The following is a 27,732-nucleotide window of genomic DNA, read 5'->3' on the forward strand; positions in this document are numbered from 1 at the left end:
CAGCTTCCTGCCTTGTTTCTGTCAAAAAGCTGCTTTTAGAGCAGCAGAGGAAGGACACCCGTCACCAACCCCACACGTTTTCAATTCCTGTTGCTTCTTAAAAACTCTGCTTTGCATTGACGCTTCGGGGCTTGTGATTTTTCTCCTCTGCCTCTGCTTGGGGGAGAAGAACTTTCAAAATGTGAAAGTTTCACTTTCCAGCTGTGTCCCCCCAGAACTTTCAAAATGTGAAGAGTTCACTTTCCAGCTGTGTCTCCTCAGAACTTTCAAAATGTGAAGAGTTCACTTTCCAGCTGTGTCTCCTCAGAACTCTCAAAATGTGAAAGTTTCACCTTCCACAGTTTTTGTCAGGGCTGGGGTTTGATTTCAGGAATGCTTTGCTGGTAATTCCCTCTCCTAATCACAATTGTCTCCACCAGTATGGACAGCAAAGAGCATTTAAATGCGCAAGATTCCTCTAAAGATGCACAAGATTCCTTTTAATGCACGAGATCCCTCTGAATGCACAAAGATTCCTCTAAAGATAAAGAGATTTAAAATGCTGTTTATCTCTAGAGGAATCTTGAGCATTAATCTGCAGGTGCTTCCCCCCAGTGTGCAGCTCCCCATGCTGGGGTTTGGAGATGTTTTAAAATTGCTGCTGTGCATAAAAACACCGTTGGGAATGTTCAGCATTGTTTTTGGAGCTCCTCAGGCAAACTTCCTCACATTTACATGGAATTTATGTGGGAACTGACATATGTTGGGTGTTCAGACAGATGCAGTGTAATCAATCTTAATAAATAGTAATAAATCATCATTGCAGTATTGAGGGCTCAGTGATTTCAGGAAGGCACTGTAACATAAATATCAGTTCAGGAAAAGCAAACAAACAGCTTCTACATCATTTTTGGTCTTTCCACAGAGCTGCCATGAGGAAGCCAAGCACCATTATTGTTTCTTTCAGTTCTCAGCATAAAAGGAAGTAACACTTAATAAAAGCCATTGGCTGCAAGATTTCATAAGAGAGAGAGGCAGAGAGAGAGAGGAGCAGCATGCTGAGGAGGAGCAGGTGTGATTCATGAATAAACTGCTCCTTGGCACCCTGTGGGATACTGATGAAACAAATAGAATTTCCCCAGGCATGGATAATACAAGAACAGCAGACACTTTTTCACAGGTAAAGCACAAAGTGTTGTGGCTGGTGTGGGAGTGCTGCTGGCTGTGCATAGCTGAGATGGTTTAGCAGGAGCTGGGGAGGACTTGGTGCTCTGTTGGCAGGGGATTTGCAGCAGGGTTTGGTGTAATGGGCTATTATGTGATGTGAGCTCAGCCTGCTCTGATATATCACAGAGTGTTTGCAGAAGGTGGGCAGGAGACAGCATTTTCCTGTGCTTTATTCTCGAGAAAGTTGAGATGTGCAAAGTTTTCCTGATACAAGGAGAGGAGATCAGTCTTTCTCCTGCCATGCTGGAGAGGATTTATTAACACTTTATATTATCTGTGCTAAAAATTTCCATAAGGTAATTGGAGGGGAGAAAAAAAAGTGCTTTATATTACAGGCAAAAGCAGCCTTTTGATAATCCCACTGGAATCTGAGGTGATTGATGTGCCAGGGTTGAATGTACATCTGCTTGCAGCACTGTGGGTTTGTCTGTGTGCCTGCCACACACAGAGGCTTGGAGCATCCTGCTTGTTCCAAAATTTGTTTCAAAATGCCTGGAGAACTGAGTTGTGGGGAGCTCCTGGGACAGATGGTGGGATTGGCAGAGGGAAAAGAGGAATCAGGGAAAAGAGAAATCAGGGAAAAGAGGAACCAGGGAAAAGAGAAATCAGGGAAAAAGGAACCAGGGAAAAGAGCAGTCAGGGAAAACAGGAATAAGGGAAAAGAGGAATCAGGGAAAAGAGGAATCAGGGAAAAGAGGAATCTGGAAAAAGAGCAATTAGGGAAAAGAGCAGTCAGGAAAAATAGGAATCAGGGAAAAAAGGAATAAGGGAAAGAGGAATTAGGGAAAAGAGGAATTAGGGAAAAGAGGAATCAGGGAAAAGAGCAATCAGAGAAAAGCGCAATTAAGGAAAAGATCAGTCAGGAAAAAGAGGAATCAGGGAAAAGAACAGTCAGGGAATAGAGGAATCAAGGAAGGAGCAGTCAGGCAAAAGAGCAATTAGGGAAAAGAGCAATTAGAGAAAAGAGGACTCAGGGAAAAGAAGGGTTGTGCTGTGTGCAGGCTCTGGGCTCCCCTGGCTGGCCAGGGCTGAGGGCTGGGGAGGATCCAGCCCTGCTTGCTTGGCTCCCCAAATGTGAGAGATTTGCCAGGCCAGGCTCTGGCAAACCCCAGAGCAATCCCACAAACAGGAGGAGGAAAACAACCCCTATTTCTGGCTTTTTGGTTTGTCACAGGGGAAAGAGAAGGGCAGGGGCTGCTCTTGCCCACTTTGAAAGTTCTCCTCCTCCAAGCAGAGGCAGAGCGGAAAATCAGAAGGGCAGGGGCAGGGATGGGGGATCCAAACACGGAATTATTGAGCTGGCACACATCAATTGCTGCACCTGAAGAGCCATGAAGTGCACCTGGCGCTGCTGCAGGAGATGCTGAGGTGCTTGGGGCAGCTGTTGGGGTGGGGAGGGCACAGCCCCAGCCTGGCAGGGTTCCCCTGTCCCTGCTGCCCTGGCACAGACAGACACACAGACAGCTCAGGAACCTCTCACCTTCGCACTGCTGGGGGCTCAGGGGCAGCAGAGATGTGGAAATAATCAAATGTTTGGTGCCACAGAGGGCCTGGCCGAGCGAGAGCAAACAGGAAACCTCGGCCAGGTGGTGCCACTTGTCACCGAGTGCCACCACCGGGAAAGCACACGCACAGCCCAGCCTGTGGGAGCTCCAAAATACCCACAAAAAACACAAACCGTGCCTGAGAAATCGAGATTTGAACTTCTTGTGAGCTCCTCTGAAAAGCAGACTTTATGTCTTGCTGGGGCTTTTCATCTGAGAGCTGCTCAGATCACGGTGCAAGGTCAGGCCCTCGTGCTTTTCCACCCTGCTTTATTTAATCAACTGCTTTAAAGTGTTTTATCCCCGTGGATTTCCCCTACAATTTTCATTAGACTTTTTCTTAAAGGCCACTTCTCTTAGATGATTGATTTTTTCCCTATTTTTTTTTCCCCTGGTCTTTTCTAAGGTAGCTTAAGGTGGATTTTCACGGTATACTTACCAAGGGATCAACTCTATTTGAATATTTTCCATATTTTCTGAAGCACATCCTGAGGTGTGATAGACCCAAAGTTAAATTTCCTGCTCCTGAGCCACTTGGAGCTCCTTGTTCCATTCTCAGTATTGCCCAAATTCCTTTGGGATTTTGATGTTGTTACAATCAATCTCTCCATACCTTTACCACTTTTATTTCCAAGAAAATATATTTTATTTTAATTTATTTCTTTACCAGTAAGAAATAAATTACAATAAAATATATTTTCATATACCAGTAAGAAATAAAATGCAATAAAATATCTTCGGGATATTTTATCGTATTTTATTATTTTAATATTATTTATATAGATATTTGATTTTTTTTCCTCCAGCTCCTTCAGGAAGTGGCAGAATAAATATTCCCAATATTCATTTCCCAGTATTCATTCTCCTGGGAGCACAATGAATATCCCCAAACCTTTTTTTGAACAGAAATTATTTTCTGACATTAAGACCCAGCTTAAATAGATGTCCAGGTAGCTGATCCTGAGGAATCTGCCTGTTTGGAAAAATAGTGTATTTTTAAATTATTAATAGAGTATTTTTAAAGTATTGAGAACAGAACAAAACCATCTATAGAGACAAGGATCACATCCTGCTGAATCTGTCAGAGTTTAGGAGGAGATGGACAAGGAGAAATTCACCTCAATATTTTTCTAGGATGATTTATCAACAACCCAGGAAAAGCCAGGTCAGAAATGATGCATCAACAGATGGATGCTTGTTGGGGTTTTATTTATTTATTTTTTTGGTTTGGTTTTTTGGGTTTGGTTTTTTGGGTTTTTTTGCAAGCTCTCAGTCCATGTTCTGATTAGAACATAATGAAGGGTTTGTTCATTAAATGTTCCAGCTAATTAACAGGGAACTGGTGGAGCCCCTCAGTGAAACGTGCATGAAATCAGAGCTGCTTTCTCTCTGTCACACCCCATCCCTCTTGCTGAGCAGGTGTTAATGTAATTTTATAAACCTGCAGCAGATGAAACCTCTTGTTCAGCATTTAGCAATTTCAGCAGGCCAGAATTAATCTTTCTTTTACAAGACATGAGGGGCACAAGGTGAGAGCAGAAGGATGAATGTTCTTCTCCAAAAAACTTAGATGTGGCTGGTAAGTAACCCAGCAATCTTTGTTTCGTCACAAAATTAACCTGATTCTCACAAATATGATAATCCTTGATACTTCTTATCACTGTGGATTATTTTAATTCCCATCACTAAAGGCACAGAATGTTATTATTTCAGTAGCAAACTGAAATGCTCCTGTATGAGCAGCTCCTTTATTCTATTTCAGTCCATTTTATAGCAGAGCATTTAAACTGTCCCTCAGCACACCAGGAAACTGCTGGGTGTTTCACACTGAAGGATTGTTCTGAAATCAAGTCTAATTTAAAATATTCAGGCCACAGTGATGCTGAGGCTGGCTCTGATAAAGCAGCAATGGAGATTTCCAGGAAATATCTCTGCCTTGGAAATAAAAGCTCTCAGGTTGGGTGGAGTTTTCCAACATTTTTTAATCTCTGCCTGCTCCTTTCCCCTGGGAAAACGGAGCCTTCAGTTCTTTGCAATTAAAGTGCAAAACAAGGTCAGATGTAGGCCAAAGCTTAATTCTTCTTAAGAATAATTTGTTTAATTGTTCAATTTGTTTAATTCTTCTTAAGGATGTGTAGTGGTGGGCAACTCCATCATTTTCCTTGGATGGCTCAGTGTTATCCTTATATTTCCCAAACATCTCAGCAGAACCTCTTTTGCTGTAATTTCTCTCTTTTGCTGTAATGTATTTTCACTATTTTGCTGTAATTTCTCTCTAGTTGTAATTTCTCTCTTTTGCTGTAATTTCTCTCTTTTGCTGTAATTTCTCTCTCTTGCTGGAATTTCTCTCTCTTGCTGGAATTTTCTCTCCTATTTCTCCTTACCCCACCCCAGAGGGATCCTCCTGCTCTTCCCTTTTGGCAGCAGCTCTTTATGACCCTGTGCCTTCCCCAGGCTGTGAAATCCCAATCCTTCCCTTGGAAATCCCATTTTTTTCCATTTTTACTCTCATTATCTCAATCTGGACCCATCCATCTCTTTTCTGGAGGCAGGGAAATCTCCCCCCTATTCCAGCAGGATCCCCTCTCAGTGCTCAGCTCTCTGATTTCAGTGTTTTGCTGCTGTCTGGGATCTCCCCGAGGGAAATTTCCTTTTATTGCAGCAGCACCATGGTGGGAGCTGCTGTCACTTTGCAAGCTGCTCCAACTTCTGGGCTTTTCCTGCAAAAAATGTGTTTTTCAGCCAGTGCTTGTGAAGCTGGCAGCTCCTGCTGAACAGCCAGGGTTTTTTTTCCCTTTTTCTGCTTGCTGAATTATAGATTATTGCTGCTCTCGTTTGTCAAGGCTGTTTGGAATTTGAATCCCCCTCGCAGTTCTTTCCGGCTGCCCATTAAAACCTGCAAATTTAATAAAAATAATCTCCAGTCCTTCAGCAGATCACAGTGTTCAAATAGCACAAAACTACAGCAGTCCCCTGTGCAAACACTCAGTTTATCCTGAATTTTCACAGTGAAATTACTTCCCAAGTGTCATTTCCTGGTGAGGTCTCAGGGCTGATGGAGCAGGAGGCTCCATGGTGGTGACTGAGGGAAAACCTGAAGTGTGAGACCTAGAAAGTGTCATTTTTTCAGAGAGAATTTTAAGAAACATTAAGGCTTTGAGATTCCTCAGTTTGGTGATATTTTCAATATTGAAAATAGTTAAAACTGTTGGTTTCGTGCTATGGACGCATCACTGGGCACCAGTTTATATCTTCATGGTTTTGAGAACTGTTCTTGGACATTTTCATGTTACAATCAATCACTCCATGCCTTTGTACCAGTGAGAAATAAATTACAATAAAATATCTTTGGGCTCCTCCTGGAAGTGGCAGAATTTCCAATGTTTTCAAGGAAATCAAGCTCCTGCTTGATGAATACTTTCCTTTTTGAATAAATATTGACAGATGCTATTCAGCCACATATGGATCTGCAAAAATAATGCAAAACATTATTACAGATGGATAATTTATTTGATGAATAGCAGCTCTGTTTGACAAATAATATCAGTCTGTCTCTAGGCTACAGGAGGTGGCATTGCCACATAAAAATGCCACATCAGTCACCTGGTTTGAGGTTTCATGGAAATTGAAACTGGAGATATCCCAGTCCTAGGGGAAAACCACTGCCCTGGAAATGCTTGGGAGCACTCAGAACATTTTGGGCCGAGTTCAAACCTGGTGAAAGTGAATAAATTAGGGGAGGGAGGTTGATAACACCAAGCTGGAGCTTTAAGGCAATCCAGATTGTGACTGTTGTCTGAAAATCACGTAAGTGGCACATTCAGCGTGCAGGCAGGGTGGACTTCAGTCAGATTTATGCCTGTTGTTTCTGTTTTGCCAGATTTATGGTTGTTTCTAATTAATGGCCAGTCACAGTCAGCTGGCTCAGAGAGAGCCAACCCACAAACCTTTGTCATCATTCTTTCTTTCCTTTTTATTTTTAGCTTAGCTAGCCTTCTGATGAAACCTTTTCTTCTTTTTTTTAGTATAGTTTTAATGTAATATATATAATAAGGTAATAAATCAGCCTTCTGAAGCATGGGGTCAGATCCTCACCTCTTCCCTCAGCATAAGACCCCTGTGGACACGGTCACAGGATCCAGGCAGGGTGGGATCAGAGGAATGAGAACAAAAAGCCACAAGTGGCTCTGATTTCTCTGGTGGCAGGGCAGGTCTGCAGGGTTGGATTGTGCCCTGGAGAAGCCCAGAGAGCTCAGGGGGTGCCCAGGAGCCAGAGCCACCCGGTGACCCTCTGGGGCAGTGGGGTGCAGAGAGAGCAGCCAGAGGAGCACATCTGGTGTTTCACCCCTGAGCAGGGCCCCACGTGCTGGGTGCTCCTGATCAAGAACCACTTGGATGATGTGGCTTTAACCACATCATTTTCCTTCATGGAGTCTTGGCAGATCTGGGATTTTTCCCAGTGATATTTCTACATGCAAACCCTCTATGGGTCCTTTTGGGTAAATGGGAGAGGCAGGAAGGCCCGGCAGGGGCCATGGCAGGGCAGAAATCTCCTCTCTCCCCACTAAACACATTCAATATCAGGCCCAAAACATAAAAACCTCACCTCTCCTTCCAGAGAATGTCTGGAGCCCCAGGCTCTTCCTTCAATTGTGAATTCTTTCAAAGCACTTGTGTGGCTGTGCTGAGTTTGGGGAGGGTGATGACAATTTAATCTGGTTTAAACAAGCTGCTGTAGCCTGGCAGGTAAGTGAGGGCATTATTAACACAATCTCGTGTATTTCCTTAATGTGCCTGCTTTGTAATAGAGGAATTTTGCCACCCTCCCAACCTTCCTGGCCCCTTCCCAACCCTCCTGCCCTTCCCTTGCTCCTGCACAGCCTTGTCCACCTGGAGAGTTTGGGAAGAACCTTTGGAAACCCCTGGAATCTCTCCAGGTGGTGAAGTCGTTCTCAGGGCACAGGGAACCACTTGGATCTTGGAATCTGGATAAAAATTTTCCAATTTCCTGAGCTGTGCTGGTCAAACCTCCAGGCTCCTCCAAGCTCTATCTCAGGCTCTGGCTCAAAGCAGGGTTGGTTTTTCTCCCCCAAACCCCTGGCACTGCCTTGCTGCACTCAGCAGTGACACAAACTCCTGTGTGAACTCATTGGCAGCTCAATCTCCTGTTTTGGGGAGAGAAAAAGGGGAAGTGGAACTCTGGCTGTTCATGTGCTTCACTGAGTCCCTGCAGCAGCTGCAGCTCCCGGCACCAACAGCAGTTTGCCCCCTCTTCACCCTGAACATTTCAAATGCTCCTGGTTTTTCTTTCACGTTGTCCTGTGTGCAGGGCTTTGCTCTCAGGATGAGGCAGGCTGCCATGCAAAATTGATGTTTGCACTTCTTGCCAGGGTTTCTCACTCAAAAGGGTTTCCCCCTGGCAGTTCTATCTCCAGATATTACCACCACATCTCCTCAACTTGTAAAAGCCCCTGTGTATTTGATGTCTTGTGGACTTTGACCAGGTTTCAAAGGGAGATTATATTTGCTGGGCAGGCTGTCAGTAGAATATAAAATATGAGTGAAATTGTAATTTTATGGCAGCTGCTGTGACTGTGTCATGAGCACTCTGTATCCTCACAGCCTGATGAAAAACCAGGCTCTAAAAACATTTGATTGACTTTATTTATTTTTTTTCTTTCCCTAGTTAAGCCAGGAAAAAATCCTCAAAATCATGAACATGGTGAAAAACAAAGAAGTGAGCATTGAGGGAGCTCTGCATTTGGCACAGAAGGAGGGGTGTGCTGAAAAGGTGAGGCTGCTGCTTTGATGTGTCTGGAGATGTGTTCAGGTGTTCTGGAGAGCCCTGCTGAGTGAGGAGGTGTGTGCATTGCTCTCAGGGACACAATCCTGGTTTGGAGTCACAAAGAGCCCAGGTCCCACCTATTACAGCGACCTTAGACGGTCACTGTGGTGAGAGAAGGACGAGAATCTTGTTTCTTGATCAAAAGGCTGATTTATTGATATAGGATATATAATACATTATAACTATACTAAAAGGAAGAAAAAGAGAGGTTGCAGAGAGCAGCTATGCTAAGAATAGAATAGAAAGAAAAGAATAACAAAGTTCTTTGCCCAGGGAATCTGTCCCTGAGCTGCTCCTGTGATTGGCCTTTAATGGTACACAAAGAAGATGAGCCAATCACAGGGGCACCTGCTACATTTCACAACAGCTGATAACAATTGTTTACATTCTTCTTCTGGGGCCCTTTGCTTCCCAGAAGAAGGAGAAATCCCAAAGAAAGGATTTCTATGAAGAAATGTCTGTGACACCCACCCAGCAGGGCAGGTACAGCAGGCAGTGCTGCCTGTGCCCTGTGTGGTGGCTGCTCCATGGAAATGCTGGACTGGGGAGCTCAAACCCACACAAGGGTTGTTATTCCAAGGGTAGCAACAAATTCTGCATTAATAAATGTGGGGCAGAATCCCAGAATTGCAGAATTCCATTCTGGTTTGGGTTGGAAGGGACCTTGAAGCTCGTCCTGTTCCACCTCCCTGCACCTCCCACTGTCCCAAACCCTGTCCAGCCTGGCCTGGAGCATTTCCAGGGATCCAGGGGCAGCCACAGCTGCTCTGGGCACCCTGTGCCCGCCCTCTCAGGAGGAATTCCTCCCAATATCCCATCCAACCCTCCTCAACTTCAGTGTGAAGCCATTCCCCGTGTGCTGTCCTTTCATCCCCTGTAAATCCCCTCTCCATCCATCCTGCAGCTCCTCCAGGCACTGCAAGGCTTCTCTCCTCCACCCTCAGAGCAAAGAATTCCTCCCCAAAATTCAACAAAACTCCCTCCCTGTCAGTGTGAATCCATTCCCTGTGTCCTGTCCCTTCCTTTGGGAATTATGTCCCTCTCCACCTTCATTAAGGTGATTAACAAAAGTCAGGAGGGATTTTCCATCTGTCTCCACGTGGAATTCTCCTGCAGGGCTCCAGGGCTGTTTCTGCTCACAGAGATTTCACCTGAGCACAGCAGGATTTGGGTGGCCAAACGTTATCCCAGCGTGGGATGTGTTGCTGATTTCTGTTCTGTTTTCCAGGATCCCCAGGATTTGTTAACTGGGTCCCAATTTAACTTCATTATTTACAAATACAAACACTACCGCTGGCAGAAACGGATTCTGCAGGTAACCCTAAAAATTTGGTGCAGTTTATAAAAATATAGCAAAACTTCTGGCAACGCCACCTGATGGTGATTTCCTGCTTTCATGAAGTCAGGGACTAAGGTTTAATATTTTTTTTTCCTGGATCTCACTAAAACTTTTGTAGTTTGGACAGCATTTGTTAATGAACAAGTCCAAATCATGCATGCTACAGGGTGGATTTTATTTACTACATCTTAGCTGTACAAAATATAATTTTTCCAGCATTATCCACCATTTTTTGGAATGAAAAGATGATTTCTTTAGACATAAAGTGGAAAAATGGAGAGATGTGTAGCAGATGTGGAAGTTATCAGTCTGGGAATCTGGATTAGCTTAATTTCAGTTCTCTAATTACCAGCAGCCTTCAAAAGTCAGAGATAATCTTGAGAAAGGTTCTGCTTTGCAGGTTCCCTGCTATAAACAGGACAGAGGGAAAGGCCACAGTGTGGGCATTTGGTGGTGTGGTGTGTACAAGTTTTAACTTTTAACTTAGAACTGCATTTCAGAGGCTGAAGGAGTGAGGAGATGGATTATTGGTTCTGCTGTTAGTTGGGGCTGAAGGGGAAGTTTCAGCACTGGCTTTTGAGGCAAGGAGAATTTAAAAAGAAATAATATTCCAGGGTGATAAATTGATGCATATTCATCAAAAGAGATGTGTGGAAACACAGCTTACAAGGAATTTCTGGGGTTTTTTGTCACTAAAACAAACATTGGGCAATATCTTGATGGTGGAATGTAATTTTTCAATTATATTTATTCTGCTCTTTCATCTAAACAAAATTGGGATTCTGCCTTTGCCTTTCAACAAAGATGCTCTCGGGTGATGCAGAATTTCCTCTTGCAGCTGGATTTCAGCAGCAGGACCATTTTCAACATCGAGAAGGGCACTATCAGGAAGCAGTTCCCTTTCTCCCAAGTGAGGGGCTGCGAGGACTCGGAGAGGAGGCGTTTCAGCATCCTGTTCCACGGCAGGCAGCACTACGAGCTGGAGGCTGTGTCCCTGGAGGACAAGAGGAAGGTGGGCTGGGGTTTGGGACAGCGCTGAGGGGAATAACAGCGGGCATGGAGGCGCCCAGCAGGCACGGGGCAGGCAGGCGGGGCTGCAGTTCTATTCACAGAGAAAAGCAAGGCTCAGCTTCCCAAGGATGTTTGGGATATTTGCTGGGAATCGCAGTGAGGAACCTCAGAGAAAGAAAAAAACAATTACAAAATTACAATCCCATATATATATATATGGGATTGTAATTGTAACAATTCTAACAATTACAATCCCATATATATATATATATATATATATATATATATATATATATATATATATAAAATATGCAATATATTATAATAATATAAAATTATATTTTATATATAATAACAAAGAAAACTTTTATATATAATATATAACAATATATGATAGATAAAATAATAATAGATATAATATATAATGTATGTTGTAATAATACATATATTATATTTCTTTTCTAGAAAGAAAACTATTTTAATCTAATATTTGGTAATATATATATAAGTATATATAAAATAAGATTTAATATATATAATATATAATATATGTCATAATACTATTATATAACATATAACATATTATATATTATATATTATATATTATATATTATATATTATATATTATATATTATATATTATATATTTCTTTTCTAGAAAGAAAAAAACAATTATTATATCATATTTGCTAATATATATAATATTATATAATATGATATAGTATGATATGATATGATATGATATGATATGATATGATATAATATAATATAATATAATATAATATAATATAATATAATATAATATAATATAATATAATATAATATAATATAATATAATAATATAATATAGAGTATATATTGCTGCTCCTGTGTTTGTGCAAGTAGAATGCAATATGGAGATTGTTTACCCAGAGTGATGGGGTTTTATTTCCTTGGCCTGTCAGGGCCAAGCGCATCTCCAGACTGTGGGTCAGCAGACAGCCACAAGATTCTGGGCAGTGGAGTTGATTGCTTGTTCAGAGTCAGTTTAGATGTAGTGTAATATAATATAGAATAATGTAGTATAATGAAGTAATTAATTAATGTGCTGCTGGGACAGGGAGCAGAGGCAGGGCAGGAGGGTGGGTTTGTTGTGGTGGGATGTGGAACAGAGGCAGGGCAGGAGGGTGGGTTTGTTGTGGTGGGACACAGAACAGAGGCAGGGCAGGAGGGTGGGTTTGTTGTGGTGGGATGTGGAACAGCGGCAGGGCAGAAGGGTGGGGTTTTGTGCTGGGACAGGGAGCAGAGGCAGGGCAGGAGGGTGGGTTTGTTGTGGTGGGATGTGGAGCAGAGGCAGGGCAGGAGGGTGGGTTTGTTGTGGTGGGATGTGGAGCAGAGGCAGGGCAGAAGGGTGGGGTTTTGTGCTGGGACAGGGAGCAGAGGCAGGGCAGGAGGGTGGGTTTGTTGTGGTGGGACACAGAACAGCAGCAGGGTGGCTCGGGTGCAGCCTGGCCTGGGGGCTCTGGCCCAGGTCAGAGGGGCTGCAGAGCCAGCTCAGGTGAGATGGGACAGTGGGGGCAGCTCTGCAGCCACAGCATGGGGGGAACTGCTCTGGAGTGCGGGAACAGGCAAACAGAGCTGGGGGTGTGCTCAGCTCAGTCCTCATTGCAGCTCCCCAAGCACTTTTTGTTCTCTGTACAACACATTTCATAAAATGCCCGATTTTGAGGATGAATGAGGATTGTCCTCATGCTGAGAAAAAACCCAGTGGTTCATCTTTAGCATTGTCTGAGATTTTCAGCTGAATCAATTGAGTGCTGCTTGGGCTTGAGCTGAGCTGAACAGAAACTTTGTCCTGGACTGCTTTGTATGTGAATTTAAAACTTCTGGTTTACAGTAACCCCTTCAGAGTAAATTTATATTCTCCTTAGACTGACAGGTTTAGAATTGTGGGCATAAAACAAAATTGCAGTTAAAGAGTTTTGCATTATAGAAAGACCTGGGTTATCTTATGTTCATTTACTTTACCCATTTGACTGTGGCTTTGTGCTTGTAAAATCCAGCTATTGATGTCTTATTCAAGGGAATTAGTGTGGAAAATATTTTTTTCTCTGCTGCCACTCATTATCTAGATAATCTACCTGCTGAGCAGAGTTATTCAGAGCAACTCTTACAAGAGACCAGTGGAGTCCTGGCCTGGGAGAGCTGCAGAATGTGATGTGATCCATGAAGGGCTGCTGGATTTGCAGGAGAACACCTTAACCTCCACTGAATGGGTGAAGTATGAGCTCTGGCTTTCCTTAAAACTTCTGATGGATGCATTTAGATTTGAATGCGCTGATAAGAACTTTATTATTTAGTTGTTTTTTAAGTGCAAAGGTAGATGCCCAGTCTGCATGAGATGGAAGCACTGCAATGACCTGTCAGGGCAGGAGTGGTACCCAAAAAACCAAAATTGTGATCTGGAGCCTGCTGGGAGCATTGGCAGCACAAATCTCTAATGGTGATGGTGCTCAGAACAAATTTGATGCTGGGACTTTGTTTCTCTCATGACTTTTCCCTCCATTCTCAGTAACCCAGTGGTTTTCCATGGTTTGCTCCCATTCTGCAAACAAACCTCAGACAGCTCCTAAAACACCTGGAAATTTCTTAGAACATCAAAGGAAAGAGAGAGAAAAAAATTCTGTCTAGCTAATGAAAAAAATTTCACATTGTAATTATCTGCACTGGATAATTATCTCAAAAGACTTCACACTTCACAGAAGTTTATTTTAATTGCTTTTAAAAGGCTGCCAGTGTATGTGTTGTAAACACTATCCTCCAGTGGGTCCAGGATTTGTTACCTTGCAACACTGAACAGGTTTGTTAACAAACAAAAATGGATTTCTATTTATCTTCAAACCCCTTGTTGTTTTCTTCTTGATATTAATCCTCTCTCTTCCTCCTTTTTTCTCTTTTATTTTGGTAAGTGATGGTGGGAGCACCTGGGGATCTGATTAAACCATAAGTCCCTGCTGGAAGAAAGGAGAGATCAATGGCACTGCCAGCTCCATTAAACAATTCTTATCGCTTTGACTGCTTGTATGGGAATTGATGCAATTTTTATTTTATGTTCAATTTGTTCTGGAGCAGCTATATTTACTTAAATTCTTCACAGAACACCTTAATCAACCAGCCACACCTGGAAGAGAGAGGGAAGAGTTTTGTAGAACTGCCAGAATGATAAAGAAAGACAGAAACCCTGCAGAAAAAAGGAGAAGGCAAAATGTTAAATAAGAATAAACCCACAGTAAAGCCCAAACTCTTTAGAAAGAGCAGGGCAGAATTCCAGAGGAGAGGCTGAAGCACAGGACTCTGCTGGAATGGAAGCTCTGTGTGCTCAGGCCATTTCTTCCAGGATTAATTATAATTTAAAGAGCTTTTCCCCAAATTTTAGCAGAGTCACTGCTGCTGGAAGCTCTAATGAGCAGAATATTTTAACCCATTCCTCCCTGGGAATGAGAAATTCCAGGGTGAGCTGCCATGGAGTAACAGGATTTCCAGGAGAGGGAGATTGGGCTGGATGATGGGGAACTGAATCTGGTGGTTTGTCCATAGCTTGGTGGAGTGAAATCTGTAAGACACACAAACCCTGGAGCCTTAAGCACTGCTCAGTCACAGGTGGATTCCTGTAAAGCTCAGAGTCCCAAAGATCCACTACCCCAAATAAACAAAAGGAGTAAATGGAGAGGGAAGGACAGAGCATGGCTGAAAAATTAACAGGACTTGGGTCATTCTGAATTGATGGTCAGATTTAATTCTAGCTCTCACTGGGCATGGCAGGCTGTTCAGATTTTATGCCACACTTTGTTTGGTGTCAGATGAAAGCAAGCAACTCTCAGATAAGAACAGCTCACAGATTTGACGCTCTGCTGTTGATATTTGTGACTGTTCCATGGAGGATGCTGCAAGAACGTGGAGATTTATCGCCGTGGGCTGTGTGAAGGGGACACCAGTGAGCCGTGTGTGCATCCCCTGTCCCTCAGGTGCCTGGCAGAGCTGCGGGAGGGAGAGCTGACCCTGTACAGCCTGGGGCACAGGAGCCCTGCGGCCACCATTGCCCTGGCAGCCGGGAGCCTGGCGCTCGGCAGGGACAGCGCCGGCAGCTCCTTCTCCCTGCAAACCGGGCACCGCCGCTACCTGTGAGTAAAACTGCTCATTAAACATCTGGCAAAGCACAGCTGGGGCTGCAGGGCTCTCCACGGAGAAAAGCAGGGCGCCGCTTCCCATGGATGTTTGCCGGGAATCACAGAGAGGAACCTCAGAGAAAGAAAAAGCAATTTTAATTTCATTGTTTGCGCCAAAGTAGAATGCAACATGGAGATTGTTCACCCAGAGTGATGGGGTTTTGTTTCTTTGAGCAATCTCTGCCAGCTGTGTCCTGTCAGTAAGGAGACAGTCATGAGATCTGGTTGGGTTGAGTAGATTCAGTTTAGATGTAGTGTGATATAATATAGAATACTATAGTATAATTCTTATCTTATCTTTGGTAACACATATATGTATTTTATATATATATATATATATATATATATATATATTTATTTATTTATTTATTTCTATATATTTATTTATATATTTATATTTATATTTATATTTATATTTATATTTATATTTATATTTATATTTATATGGTATTATATATATAATTCTTATTTTTATATAGTATTATATATACTATGTAATTATGGTATTATTATATATAGTATCTATTATATATAATATAATAGTATTATAATATATTACATGCATAGTATTATATATTATATTATAATAGTATTATATATTTATAATATAATAAAATATGGTTTAGATATAGTTTAATATAATATAGAATAATATAGTATAATTCTTATATATACTCATATATATACTTATATATAATCATATATATACTTATCTATACTGATATAAAAGATATACTTATAAATATATATATAAGTATATAAAATATATATATACTTCTATAATATATATATACTTATATAATATATATATACACTTATACAAAGTATATACTTATATATATAATTCTTATATATACTCATATTTGGTAATACATATATTTATATGATTATATATATAAAATATAATATTGGGTATATATTGTTGGTGCCAACATAGAATGCAATGTGGAGATTGCTCACTCAAAGTGATGGGGTTTTGTTTCCTTGGCCTGTCAGGGCCAAGCACATCTCCAGACTGTTGGTCAGCAGACAGCCACAAGATTCTGGGCAGTGGAGTTGAGTGCTTGTGCAGATTCAGTTTAGATGTAGTATAATATAATATAGAATAATACAGTATAATAAAGTAATTAATTAGCTTTCTGATACCGATGGAGTACTCCTCATCATTCCTCCCTGCCATGGAGGTTGCTGTGAATCCTCTACAGAGGTGCTGCACGCAGGCTCTGGCAGCAGAGTAAAAGAACATTCCTGGAGGAATGAGGCCGCCAGAATCACCTGGATTATTACCCTGTGCTGCGCAGGATACCGCTCACTCCTGCCGCTGTTTCTGGGTGGTTTTTTACTCCTGCCGCTGTTTCTGGATGATTTCCCGTTGCAGGCTGCGGGTCCCGCCGAGCGTGCAGAGCCGCAGCCCCGATGTGGCCGGCCGGCTGCTCCGGGAGTGGCTGTCGCTGCTGGAGCGGCACTGCCGGCCCGGCGGCGCTGCCGCCCTGCCCCCGGAGGGCTCTGCGGGATGCAGCATCCCCGAGGCTGACTACGAGGAGTTCGCGGTGCCTCTGAGCGAGCAGAGAGAGGAGAGCGCCCGTTTTGGTGGGGATTCTGCAAGGAGCAGCCCGAGCAAGCCTGCAGAGCCTGCAGAGGGACAGGCAGCCCCTGCAGCAGCGCTGCCACCTGCCCTGGGCAGGGCTCAGGTGCCACCAGCCCCACCTGCCCTGCCACAGCCCTGCAGTGCCCCTCCAGCAGCCAAGAGAACCAAGGCCTTCCACTGGGACCTCGTTCCTGGGGACAAGGTGAGGATGAAACTGAGGGCAGCTGTCGCCCTGGTTTTTTAAGATTTTCTCAGCCTTCTGATGTTGACATTCCTGTAGCCAACTTTCTCACACGCTTTCTGTAAATAACTCATTGTTTTGCATTCTTTTATAGAAGAAGAGAAATCTGATGGACTGTCGGTCTGTCCGGTGTCATTGGAGAGGTGGCACTGTCACCCTCCAATCTAACGGTCACTTTTGGAAAACTTTAAATGTTGGAGTCAGAAAATAAACTTCCCTTTTTTCTTCGCCTTGAGAACAGCAGTGTGTGCTTGTGTTCTTTCATGTCCTATAGGGACAGGCAGCTGTTAAAGGGAAAAACCTAAATATTGTGGCCATGTGACACGGGGAGTTACAGTAATGCAGCTGTGCCACAAAATGACCTGGATGCCCGGAACAAAGATCCTCTGTTCTCCTGGCTTGCTGCTTACCCTGTGTCCCTCCTGTATTTTTAGATCCAAAAATCTGTCTGGGCATCGTGTGACCCGTGCAAGAGGAAAATCGACGTGTGCAGGCTGTGTGAGCAGTTCCAGATCCAGGACACAGCGGTGCTTCTGGGCAGCGAGCCTCCGGCGAACCAGCACATCCTGCTGGACAGAAAAGTTGCACACAACTTCAGTGAGTGAATCCACAGCAGGGGCTGTGAGCTCTCTCTGGGAGCTGGGCTGAGCCCTGCCTGCATTTGCTGTTTGTGCTTTCTGCCGCTCACGGGCAGTGATTGAGGCTGGGTGGAAATCCTCTTTTCATTCAGTGCTTCTCTCTTCGTACAAGACCCCAGGGCTCAGCTGCTCCAAAGGGGCTCTTGTGCTGTAGAGATAAAACCCCAAGCTGGTTTTTTAATCCAAACCTGGCTGTGCCCCTGAGCTGGTGTGACCGTGTTCACAGGGGTTTTGGGCTGAGGGAAGAGATGAGGAGCTGTCTCCATGTTTCAGAAGGCTGATTTATTATTTTGTTATATATATTATATTAAAACTGTGCTAAAAGAATAGAAGAAAAGGCTTCATCAGAAGGCTGGCTAAGAATAGAATAGCAAAGAATGCTAACAAAGGTTTGTGGCTTGGCTCTCTGTCCGAGCCAGCTGACTGTGATTGGCCATTAATTAGAAACATTCAACATGGGCCAATCACAGATGCACCTATTGCATCCCACAGCAGCAGATAATCATTGTTTACATTTTGTTCCTGAGTCCTCTCAGCTTCTCAGGAGGAAAAATCCTAAAGAAAAGATTTTTCATAAAAGATGTCTGTGAGAAGCTGTGATGCTGCTGTCTTGGGGCAGAGGTGTGAAGCCACCCTCAACACCTGTGGTGTCAATTTAAGCCTCTGACTGCAAAGGCTTTTCCAATTTAATGGGCTGCAATGTTGGAGATTTTTTCAGAAATGGCTTGGGAGGCAGCTGTGGGGGACAGGTTCTCACAGCCTGTTTCTGTAAACAGTAGAAGTTCTCAGGTTGTTTTTAATTACAAGTAAAAGTGACAAACATGAAGGCCTTGAGAACCTTGCATACCAGAGTTCTCAGGCAGCTTTCTCATAACAAGTAGATATTCTATCTTTGGCTGTTTTGGGAAAGCAAAAATAATTTTGAGAACCCAAATCTTGGTATTGGAAACATAAGGAGGAGTTGGTTTGTTATCTCTGACCTATTGTGAGCTCAGGTTTGCAATGTGCATGAACTTAATTAACACGGTTATAAAAAGTGATTGATGGAGTGAATAAACGGAGTCGATGCTGATCAACAAGGATAGGCCTTCTCCCCCCAACAGAATATTGTAAAGCTCTTTCATTCCCTTGATGAGAAGTGGTGGATGTTAAAGGAGAAGCAGTAATTGTTCTTCAAAGAGCACTCTGGTTTCTGCTACAAAGATGCCTCTCCTAAAAATTTCTATAACCTGGAGATGCTTTAAGATGGTTACATGTGTAAAGAATTTGGGGCAGTCAATTCTGAAGTTTTAATGATTTCATCTTGATTAATATGAATAAGAAAAAAAATGTATTTTGGAGAGCATGTAAAGTTTTAATTGGGACATGTAAATGGAGATAACTCAGAATTGTTGCATCCCTTGACTAACAATTTGAAGGGTTAAAAGGAAGAGTGATGGCAAAGCGCTGTTGCAGATAAAAGAATCTTGTAATAGCGCTTTTATCTACTAAATTATTGCAGTTTCTTTGAGGAAATGTCTTTCTTTTGCTTTGCAAATAGCACAATTCCTCCTTTTGATCCTGTTCCTCTCACAGCGTTTTTCACAGAGATGTTCTACATCCCTTTCTTAATCTTATCCTCATCAGTGAGAGTTTTGGCATATCCTTATTATAATGGACAGTACTCAGATCAAAAGTTAATTTGATCCTGAGAATTCTGATTAATCTTCCTGCAAGTGCTGCAAACCACAGTCCTTAAATTAATGAATAAAACCATGAAGCTTGAAAATGCCAGTAGGTTCAAAATTCTGGAGATTTTGAGGGGAACACCAGAGGAAAATGAGAATTCTGAGACATTTCCATACTAAATTCAAGGCCAGTGTAGGAGAAAATATAAATTAAAATTAAGTTCTTCAGTGGATTATTGTTGAAAAAAGAAATTCCTGCCACACAGGGAGCAGGTATCAGTAAGAGACAAGAAGATCATCCTGAGATTTGTTTTTTCGTGATGACTGCTCTGTAAATGTAAAGAAAATATGAAGACTGAGATTTTGCCGTATAATAGCAGCTGCTAAATATTTTATATTCTGGTTTTTTGGGGTTTTTTTTCTTTCTTTTTTTAAATTCTGCTAAGTATAGGTAAGATACTTCAGTGATTTCCCTTCCCTTCAGCATTTCTTTCCAATTAACCCCAGAATCCTTTTTCTCCAGACATTTTCCTTAAAAGTTTCCGTGTAAAACCAAGCGAGCTGAAGGACAAACTCTTCATCATCCACGAGGAGAGTGGGGGGCTCACAGATGAGCAGATCACAGCACTGAGAAGGTAATTTTGGGGGGAATTGTCTGGGTTTGGGGCCTTTTGGAGAAGGCAGAATATTCTGCAAATGAAGGGAAGTTTGGAAAGTTGGTTTGGAGAGGGGGAAGGCAGACAAGAGTTAAAGGAGGTTTGTGGGATATTGGGAATATTTGTGTGGCAGGGATTGGGATTTGAAGCAGAGTGGAGATTTCTGTAGCTGGACAGATTTCAGTGCGAGCAAACGATTGGTGTGTGAAATTCACTGGAATTTATCTTTTTGGATAGTTTGAGATGTAGAAAGAAAGGAAAGAAGTGGGATCCTGGAGTGGGATCTGTTCCATCCCAGTCCCCACGTGATACTTGGGCCATTTTAATAAACATTTTTACCTGCAGAAGCTTGGTGTGAAACTCCTTGTAACTAAGGGTCCTGTAATTAAGGGCATTGTGACCCTCTGAGCCATCCCTTAGCAATGTGAGCTGAACTCACCCTTCTTACCTGAGTAGAAAATAAGAAAATAAACAGCATCATCAAAAATCAACTCAAAAGTCCCATCTCGAATTCCTTCCAAAACTCCCCACAGTGAATTATCACACTCAGGATTCAGTCCTGGCACTGCAGGCTCAGTCCAGGATCTCCAGGCTGCTGAAACTGCTGTGGCATCACTGATTTATGGCCCCTGGGCTCTTTGCCATCAGACAATAATAATAATAATAATAATGATGGCAATGAAGCTTGAAATATCATATTTTTTTTTCCTTGAAGTCTTTCTTTGATGGCAATAGTGCTGAGGGAATATTCCCAGCAGTGGAATGTGTAAGGGATATCGATTGTTGTCTTGCTCTGTGCTGTATAATTTCAAGGATTCAAACCGTGCTATCTGCCTTCAAGGGTTCTGTCCCTGGGATTGTTGTTTACTGCCAAAATCGATGAATCTTGCATTGAAAAGAAACTGAATTTTTTTCCACCCCGAGAGTTTTGAGTGTAAAGTTGGGATTTGTCTCAAAATGAGATCTTGGATTATTCCCAAGGCACTGGGGAGTGGCAGGAGCAGGAATTCTCCTGGAGCATCACCACCCCAGGTTTCCCTGGCACCAGGCTCTGTGCTGGGCTGGCACAGCACAAGGAGGGCACTCAGCACTTGTGGAGAGCTCCCACTCAGTTCTGGCGTCCCAGGGCAAATTCCACCTCTGGAACTGTGGCCTCCAGTTCATTGGGAACCTGTGGGCAGGACAGAGTCCAAACAGGACAGGACAGGGCTGGAAAATTGCTCTCAGTGCAAATTGTACCTGTCAGGGGGTCTGAGCCAGGGCACAGTGTCGAAATCCTACCACTGGAGAGTGAAAAATACTTTATCAAAATCCTCTTATTTGGAGTGATGCCTTGAGAGGCTGAGGTAGAGCAGAAACTGGACAGAGCTACAGAATAAAGCAGGGATTTATCCAAAGGATCTCCTCCATGGATGCACCTTGGGCAGCACCAGAGCCCAGCCAGGGCTGCACCCAAGATGACCCAAAATGGCCCCAAAATGCACGAGGGGCACGGGCTCTGTCCCTGGGATCAGCTCTGCTCCGTTTGCACCTTGCAGTTCATTGTCCCATCCCAGCTTTAGCCCATCCAGTCCCATCCTTGTTTTTCTCTCTGCAGCCCACGGGGTTTGTGCTCTGGGGCTGAGATTTGGGGCATTTGTCCTTGGTGCCCAGCTGGGGCAGGAATTGTTTTGTCTCCCTGCTCTGTGCACAGAGCTCACTGTCCCATAATGTGAACCCAGACCCACACACTAAAGCAGCACAGGATCTGAAAATATAAAAGTTAAACCTGAGGCAGAGGAAAAAAATACTTAAAGTTGTCAAAATCCTACTGTTGGAGAGTGAAAAATACTTTAAGTCAAAGCCAAAATTCCATTTTCAAGGCGGAGTGTCCTGCTCGTGCATCCAATGGAAGTGGTGGGATATCATTGGGAACTTCAAGAATGAATTTGATACAGAAACCTCTCCACCTCTGGATGATTCTTTATCCTCATGTCTTACCAGCAAAGCACTCCATGTCTCTCTAAACTTGATTTTTTTTTCCAGAGAAATGGGAATCCTTTTCATTGTGCAAATTCCATTAGAGCTGCATTCACGTACAAAGATATTTATGGAATGCGTGCACGTGGTTTTGTGCCTCCTTTCTCATGGCTCCCATTGTTTAATGCTTTAAGCTTTAAACCTTCCAGATAATCTGTTATTTCCATTTTCTATGCATAATGCAGCTAAAGAATTTTATGGGGTATCAGACTTGTGATTAAATGAAGATGTTTTCTGTCACCTTTTAAAATATGTTCTATGAATTTGCTTAAAAGCTCAAACTATTTTTAATGATGAGTAAACACCCTTTCATTTGCCAACAGCTAACTTGTTTTTGAATGAAAATTCATTTTTTTCCTTGATGGTAAAGTGGGCTGAAAGGATTACATTTTCATCTGCTACAAACTAGAGTTCATTCAAACCCCCAGCAATTTTACAATTGAAATGTCATATTAATTATTGACAACGGTAAAATAAATCTTGGTGTTTGTCCTGTGCTTAACATGCTAAAATACTTGCTTTTCTCCATCTTTGACAAAATTCCCTGATTTTGACTGGAAATGTGTAGCTCTGCCCATGAATGTTTAATCACTCCTGCTGCAAATTTAGAAGTTTGTTTTAAGAGAAAGAAGAGAGAGGAGACCTGAATACTTATTTCAGCATTTTCACACTGCTCACATGCGAGCTGTGCCATGGGTTTGGTTTTTCTGAAGAAAAGCTCTGAATTCCCCCTGTGGTGGCTCACACAGGCAGGCACATCTCTGAAGGAAGGCAGCTGTGCTGCTGGGCTTGTTTTTTCCAAGAGGAGGCATATCTGAAAGCATCAATCTTGTCAAATTCTGTGGCCCTGGAGGATGTTCTGTGACCCTGTGGGGAAGCTGTGGGTCTGTGCTTTGTGCTGTCGCTGCTTCAGCAATGAAAAACCCTGTAAAAATCAAGGTTTTTGATTTAATTCTGCTCACCCCAGGCTGGGGTGGTTGGGGTGGCTGTGCAGGGCCAGGAGGGACAGGATGGTCCTTGTGGGTCCTTTCTGCCCAGAATATTCTGTGATTCTGTGATAACAGAGATGATAACAGAGATGATCCTGGTGGGTCTTTCCAGCCCAGAATATTCTGTGATTTTGTGATAACATCTTTGATAACAGAGATGATCCTGGTGGGTCTTTCCAGCCCAGAATATTCTGTGATTCTGTGATAACATCTTTGATAACAGAGATGATCCTGTGGGTCTCTTTTAGCCCAGAATATTCTGTGATTATGAATTAACCAAGATGATCTTTGTGGGTCCTTCCATCCCAGAATATTCTCTGATAACAGAGATGATCCTGTGGGTCCTTCCAGCCCAGAATATTTTGAGATTATGAATTAACAGAGATGATCCTTGTAGGTCCCTTCCAGCCCAGTAATAATTCAGTTATTCTTTGATAACAGAGATGATCCTTGTGGGTCTTTCCAGCCCAGGATATTCTGTGATAACAGAGATGGTCCTTGTGGGTCCCTTTTAACCCAGAATATTCTGTGATTATGAATTAACAGAGTTGATCCTTGTGGGCCTTCCAGCCCTGGATATTCTGTGATTCTGTGATAATATCTTTGATAACAGAGATGATCCTGTGGGTCTTTTCAGACCAGGATATTCTGTGATTTATGAATTAACAGAGATAAGAAAGGGTCCAACCTCTTTGGAAATCAGGGCCTGAACTCCTCTGTCAAATGGTTTCACCTTTTCTAAACTATTCTGTCATTTTAAATCCTCTGAATATCTGCAGGTGGGCATTCTGGCTGTTTTCAAGCTTTATCTACATGGAATAATTTCCAGATATCCAGAGCTATCTGCAGATCACTTTTGCTTTTGCTTCCCATCTCCCAGGTGGTTCCAATGCCTCCAAAGGATAAGCAGTAAATATGAAACACACAAACCACAAAAAATGCAGGCGATTCCAGGGCAAGGAATGGCAGAATTATTTTATCAAAATACAGAATGAAGAGGATCCCTAATTTTAATTTTCTCCTTGCAGATACTTGCCCACACCCAAAGATGCAGAGAGGTACCTGTCCTTCAAGGGGCCGTGCTCAGAGCTGCACGTGGTTGACCAGTTCATGTTGGAGGTGAGGAGTTTCTACATTAAAAGACACCACATCCTATTTTTAGGGCACTCTCCAAGCTGAAACCACTGCAAGAAGCTGTTGTTTAGCATTTAAATTTACAATGTTGCCCAGAATCAGTATAAAAGGATTATTCTGATGAAGACCTGGGATGACAAAAAGAGAACTATGGATCCCTTTGTGTCTCCAAGTCACACTCCCTCCTCTTCCTACAGAGTATTTATCCTGACCTAGATCTAGATTCCCAAAATCTAGAAGCCATAATCTATAAAATTATAGGTATTTAATGATTTTTGCTCACAAGAAAGGATTGCAATGGATTTTAATCAAGTCTGCCCAGGAGCACACAGTGAATCTGCAGGTTTGTGCCAGAGTGTATCCACAGAGTCAAGGCCCAGAATAAAATTAATAAATGAGCACAGAAATTAGGCAAACATTGGCACAGCTGAATTGCTCAGTAAATAATGAAAGGAATTTGCACGTTTTTGGTATGAATGTGAGTTTTTGTGCTGGTTCTGCTCAATTGTGTGCAGATGTGTAAAATCCCCCAGCTGGGCCAGAGGCTGGATCTGCTGCTCAGCGTCCGTGAGCTGCCCGAGAGCATCAGAGACCTGGAGCCTGTGAGTACAGGGCCCTCCTGGGGTGTTTGTGATCCTGGCAGCTTGATAAGGGAGGCCCAAATCACCTCAGTGCAGATTTCAAGGCTCTCTAGTTTGGGAGGATTATTTTTGGTTTTTTTTTCCACTTATGTGTTTAATATCATCCTTATTCCACCAAGGTTCAGGACAATGGGCATGGCAGTAGAAAATAGACTTCCACAACGAGAGAGAGAAAAGAACAGGAAAAGATTTTCAACATTTTATCTGGAGTTAATAAACTTTCCTCCTTCTTTGGATAAGCCAGAAGTGAATTTCACCATTAAAATTCAATTCCCTTCATGGGGAGGTTCTGGCCCCATGAGCTGAAAGAACCAGTCTAAGGCAAGGAGGAATTTAATTTGAGAAATCTCCCAGAGATTTATTATTTCCTGCAGGCTGGAGGAGCTGCTCCCCCTGAGGATCACAGCTCTGGGCTGGGATTTTTGGGAGTCCCTCTCTGCCTTTCCCCAGTATGACCCAGACAAACCAGTGCCAGCCTCACGATGGACCCTGCTGCTCCAAACCCTGCCTTACCTGCCGGGTTCTGTCCATGCTCTCATTCACAACAAGCATTTCCACACCACCAAAATGTTTCAGAGGTTTTGCCCTTGTTCTGCACAGGGATGAAAACAAAATGTAGAATTTCTGTGAGACCAAGTTGTCGTCCTTTGGCTGTCTGTGATTAAAAGCACGGCAGCAGTGAGGGGAGCTCAGGAGAGGGGCAGATGGAAGGAACAGGGGAGGTGCAGACATTCCTGACCCTGCACCTTTGCTGTCCTCCACTGAAGCCCAGTATTGAATTTTTGAAGTTATTCCACGCACTGTTTGCTTTGATGGATATTTAATGTTCACTGAAGAGCTAATTAGTGGCTAAGTGTGCTCTTATTCATGCTAGCACGTATTTTTAAAGCCAGAATATACACCTGAAATCCTAAGGGACAATGTGAATTTTAGCTTTTGGCACCCTCTGGCCCTGAGCTGGGCTTTAAATGCTTTAGCAACAGCTTTCAGTGCACCCAAGTGCTTCACCCTCTCCCTGTTTTTAAATTTCTGTGTTGGTGACTGATGAAAAGAGGTGTGGTGCTAAAAAATACAGATTTTTAAACTCAAAACAAAATCCCCTTCTATGCTTTAACCCCTAGAAGGGAGGTGGCTTTTCCCTGGGAAAACTGAATTATACTGAGTTTGAGCACAGGAAATTATTATTATTATTCTTCCTTGTGGGGAAACTGTGCTGAGAATTCTGATAAGAGCACGGAGCTGGTGCAAATGGAAGGGAGGGAGGTGAGGGGATGGAGCTCCAGAGCACGGAGCTGGTGCAAATGGAAGGGAGAGAGGTGAGGGATGGAGCTCCAGGCTCGGCTTCCCCTGACCCCTGAAATTTGGGCAGAGCCCTTTTTGTGCCCGGCTGTTGTGGCAGGGCTGCTTTGGCAGCCAGGGTGGATGGGGATCCTTTTGGGGGGGCTGTGCCAGCCCAGCTCTGTCCTGGGGGGTTTGGCCCTGCAGAAAATCCCTGGGGGATTGGGGCAGGGAGGGAAGGACAGAACCCACGGGTTCATCCCCATTTTCAGCCGGGCTGAGGGAGCTCTGTGTGTTGCAGCTGATCACCCAGAACATCCAAGCCAGCAAGCAGCTGCAGTCCAGCCCCAAGTTTGTGGCTGTCCTGGAGTACATTTTAGCCATGGGGAACCACCTGAATGAAAAAGCTGGGAAGGAGGTGGCCAGAGGGTTCCGACTGTCCTCGCTGGCCAAGGTGAGTAAATATCTCCTTGTCATTAAAGCCACCCTGTCCTAAGGTTTGCCAGCATTAATATGCTAACAAATATTAGCATATTAATGCTACTAAATAATAAATGTAATTATTTTCAGTGTGGAGAGAGGTAATAATTCCTAGTGAGGAGCTCACATTTTACCACCTGGCTTTGGTTACAAACTGCTGCTGAAGTCATCCTGTCCTAGGGTTGCTAGCATTAATATGTTAATATTTGTTAGCATATTAGTGCTACTAAATAATAAATGTAATTATTTTCAGTGTGGAGAGAGGTAATAATTCCTAATGAGGAGCTCGCATTTTACCACCTGGTTTGGTTCCGAGCTGCTGCTGAACCCTGAATCCTCTGGTGCCTGTGATCACAAGCTGTGTCCCCCCCTTCATGCAGCAGCTCTGCCTTTGTGCTGCTGAATAAATAAATAAAAACTGTGCCTCTAATGAGGCAGAGCATCAAAATGCTGCCTGCCCTGGTAGTAAAATCCCCTGGCATGAGGAATTGTGTGTGATGGTGTTCACAGGGGTCCCAGGGTGAGGGAAGAGACGAGGATCTGACTCCACGTTTCAGAAGGCTGATTTATTATTTTATGATATATATTACATTAAAACTATACTAAAAGAAGAGAAGCAAGGATTTCATCAGAAGGCTAGAAAGAAATAAAAAAAGAATGATAACAAAGGTTTGTGAGTGACCGAGACAGTCCAGACAGCTGGGCAGTGATTGGGCATTAATTACAAACAACCACATGAGCCCAATCCCAGATGCACCTGTTGCATTCCACAGCAGCAGATAATCAATGTTTGCATTTTGTTCCTGAGGCCTCCCAGCTTCTCAGGAGGAAAAATCCCAAGGAAAGGATTTTCCATAAAAGATGTCTGTGACAATTCTGTGAGCTGCAGGCCCTGGTTAGACACCAGGTACGAGCCAGGAGTGTGTGCGTGTGAAACTGCAACGTGAAAAGGAGAGGTTTCATTCATGGTTTTCTATTCTTGCCAAGTATACCCGGGATCCATCAGCATCTCTGCTGCTCCTTTTCCATGTTCTGTTTATTTCTGAGGGCTGGCAGCTCAGGGTGCGCTGTTGCTGGGCTCTGTTGCAGCTCTCCCTGCTGAGGGGCAGGGACAGGACCTTCACCCTCCTGCACGCCCTGGCGGAGCAGATCCTCTCGCAGCAGCCCGAGCTGGCCACCTTCCCCCAGGAGCTGACCCAGTTTGAGGCTGTTCCTGATGGTGAGAGGAGGGCAGGGGGGAAAATAATAATCA

The 27,732-nt window shown here is 43.3% G+C and overlaps 1 protein-coding gene across 1 annotated transcript in view; it reads left to right on the top strand.

Annotated features, from left to right (window-relative positions):
- Positions 1-1,022: 1,022 nt before the first annotated feature.
- LOC106629490 (uncharacterized) overlaps positions 1,023-27,732 on the top strand; it is a 33,803-nt gene continuing 7,093 nt past the window's right edge. The window contains exons 1-13 of the mRNA XM_074553781.1: positions 1,023-1,159; positions 8,437-8,541; positions 9,824-9,910; positions 10,773-10,946; positions 13,056-13,204; positions 14,949-15,104; positions 16,528-16,939; positions 17,413-17,575; positions 19,807-19,918; positions 23,976-24,066; positions 24,597-24,683; positions 26,302-26,454; positions 27,570-27,699. Of these exons, the coding sequence (XP_074409882.1) occupies positions 1,061-1,159; positions 8,437-8,541; positions 9,824-9,910; positions 10,773-10,946; positions 13,056-13,204; positions 14,949-15,104; positions 16,528-16,939; positions 17,413-17,575; positions 19,807-19,918; positions 23,976-24,066; positions 24,597-24,683; positions 26,302-26,454; positions 27,570-27,699 (1,918 nt within the window). The 5' untranslated portion in view covers positions 1,023-1,060. The remainder of the gene's footprint in view (positions 1,160-8,436; positions 8,542-9,823; positions 9,911-10,772; positions 10,947-13,055; positions 13,205-14,948; positions 15,105-16,527; positions 16,940-17,412; positions 17,576-19,806; positions 19,919-23,975; positions 24,067-24,596; positions 24,684-26,301; positions 26,455-27,569; positions 27,700-27,732) is intronic.

Source organism: Zonotrichia albicollis, chromosome 17, assembly GCF_047830755.1.
Source record: "Zonotrichia albicollis isolate bZonAlb1 chromosome 17, bZonAlb1.hap1, whole genome shotgun sequence".
NCBI lineage: Eukaryota > Metazoa > Chordata > Aves > Passeriformes > Passerellidae > Zonotrichia > Zonotrichia albicollis.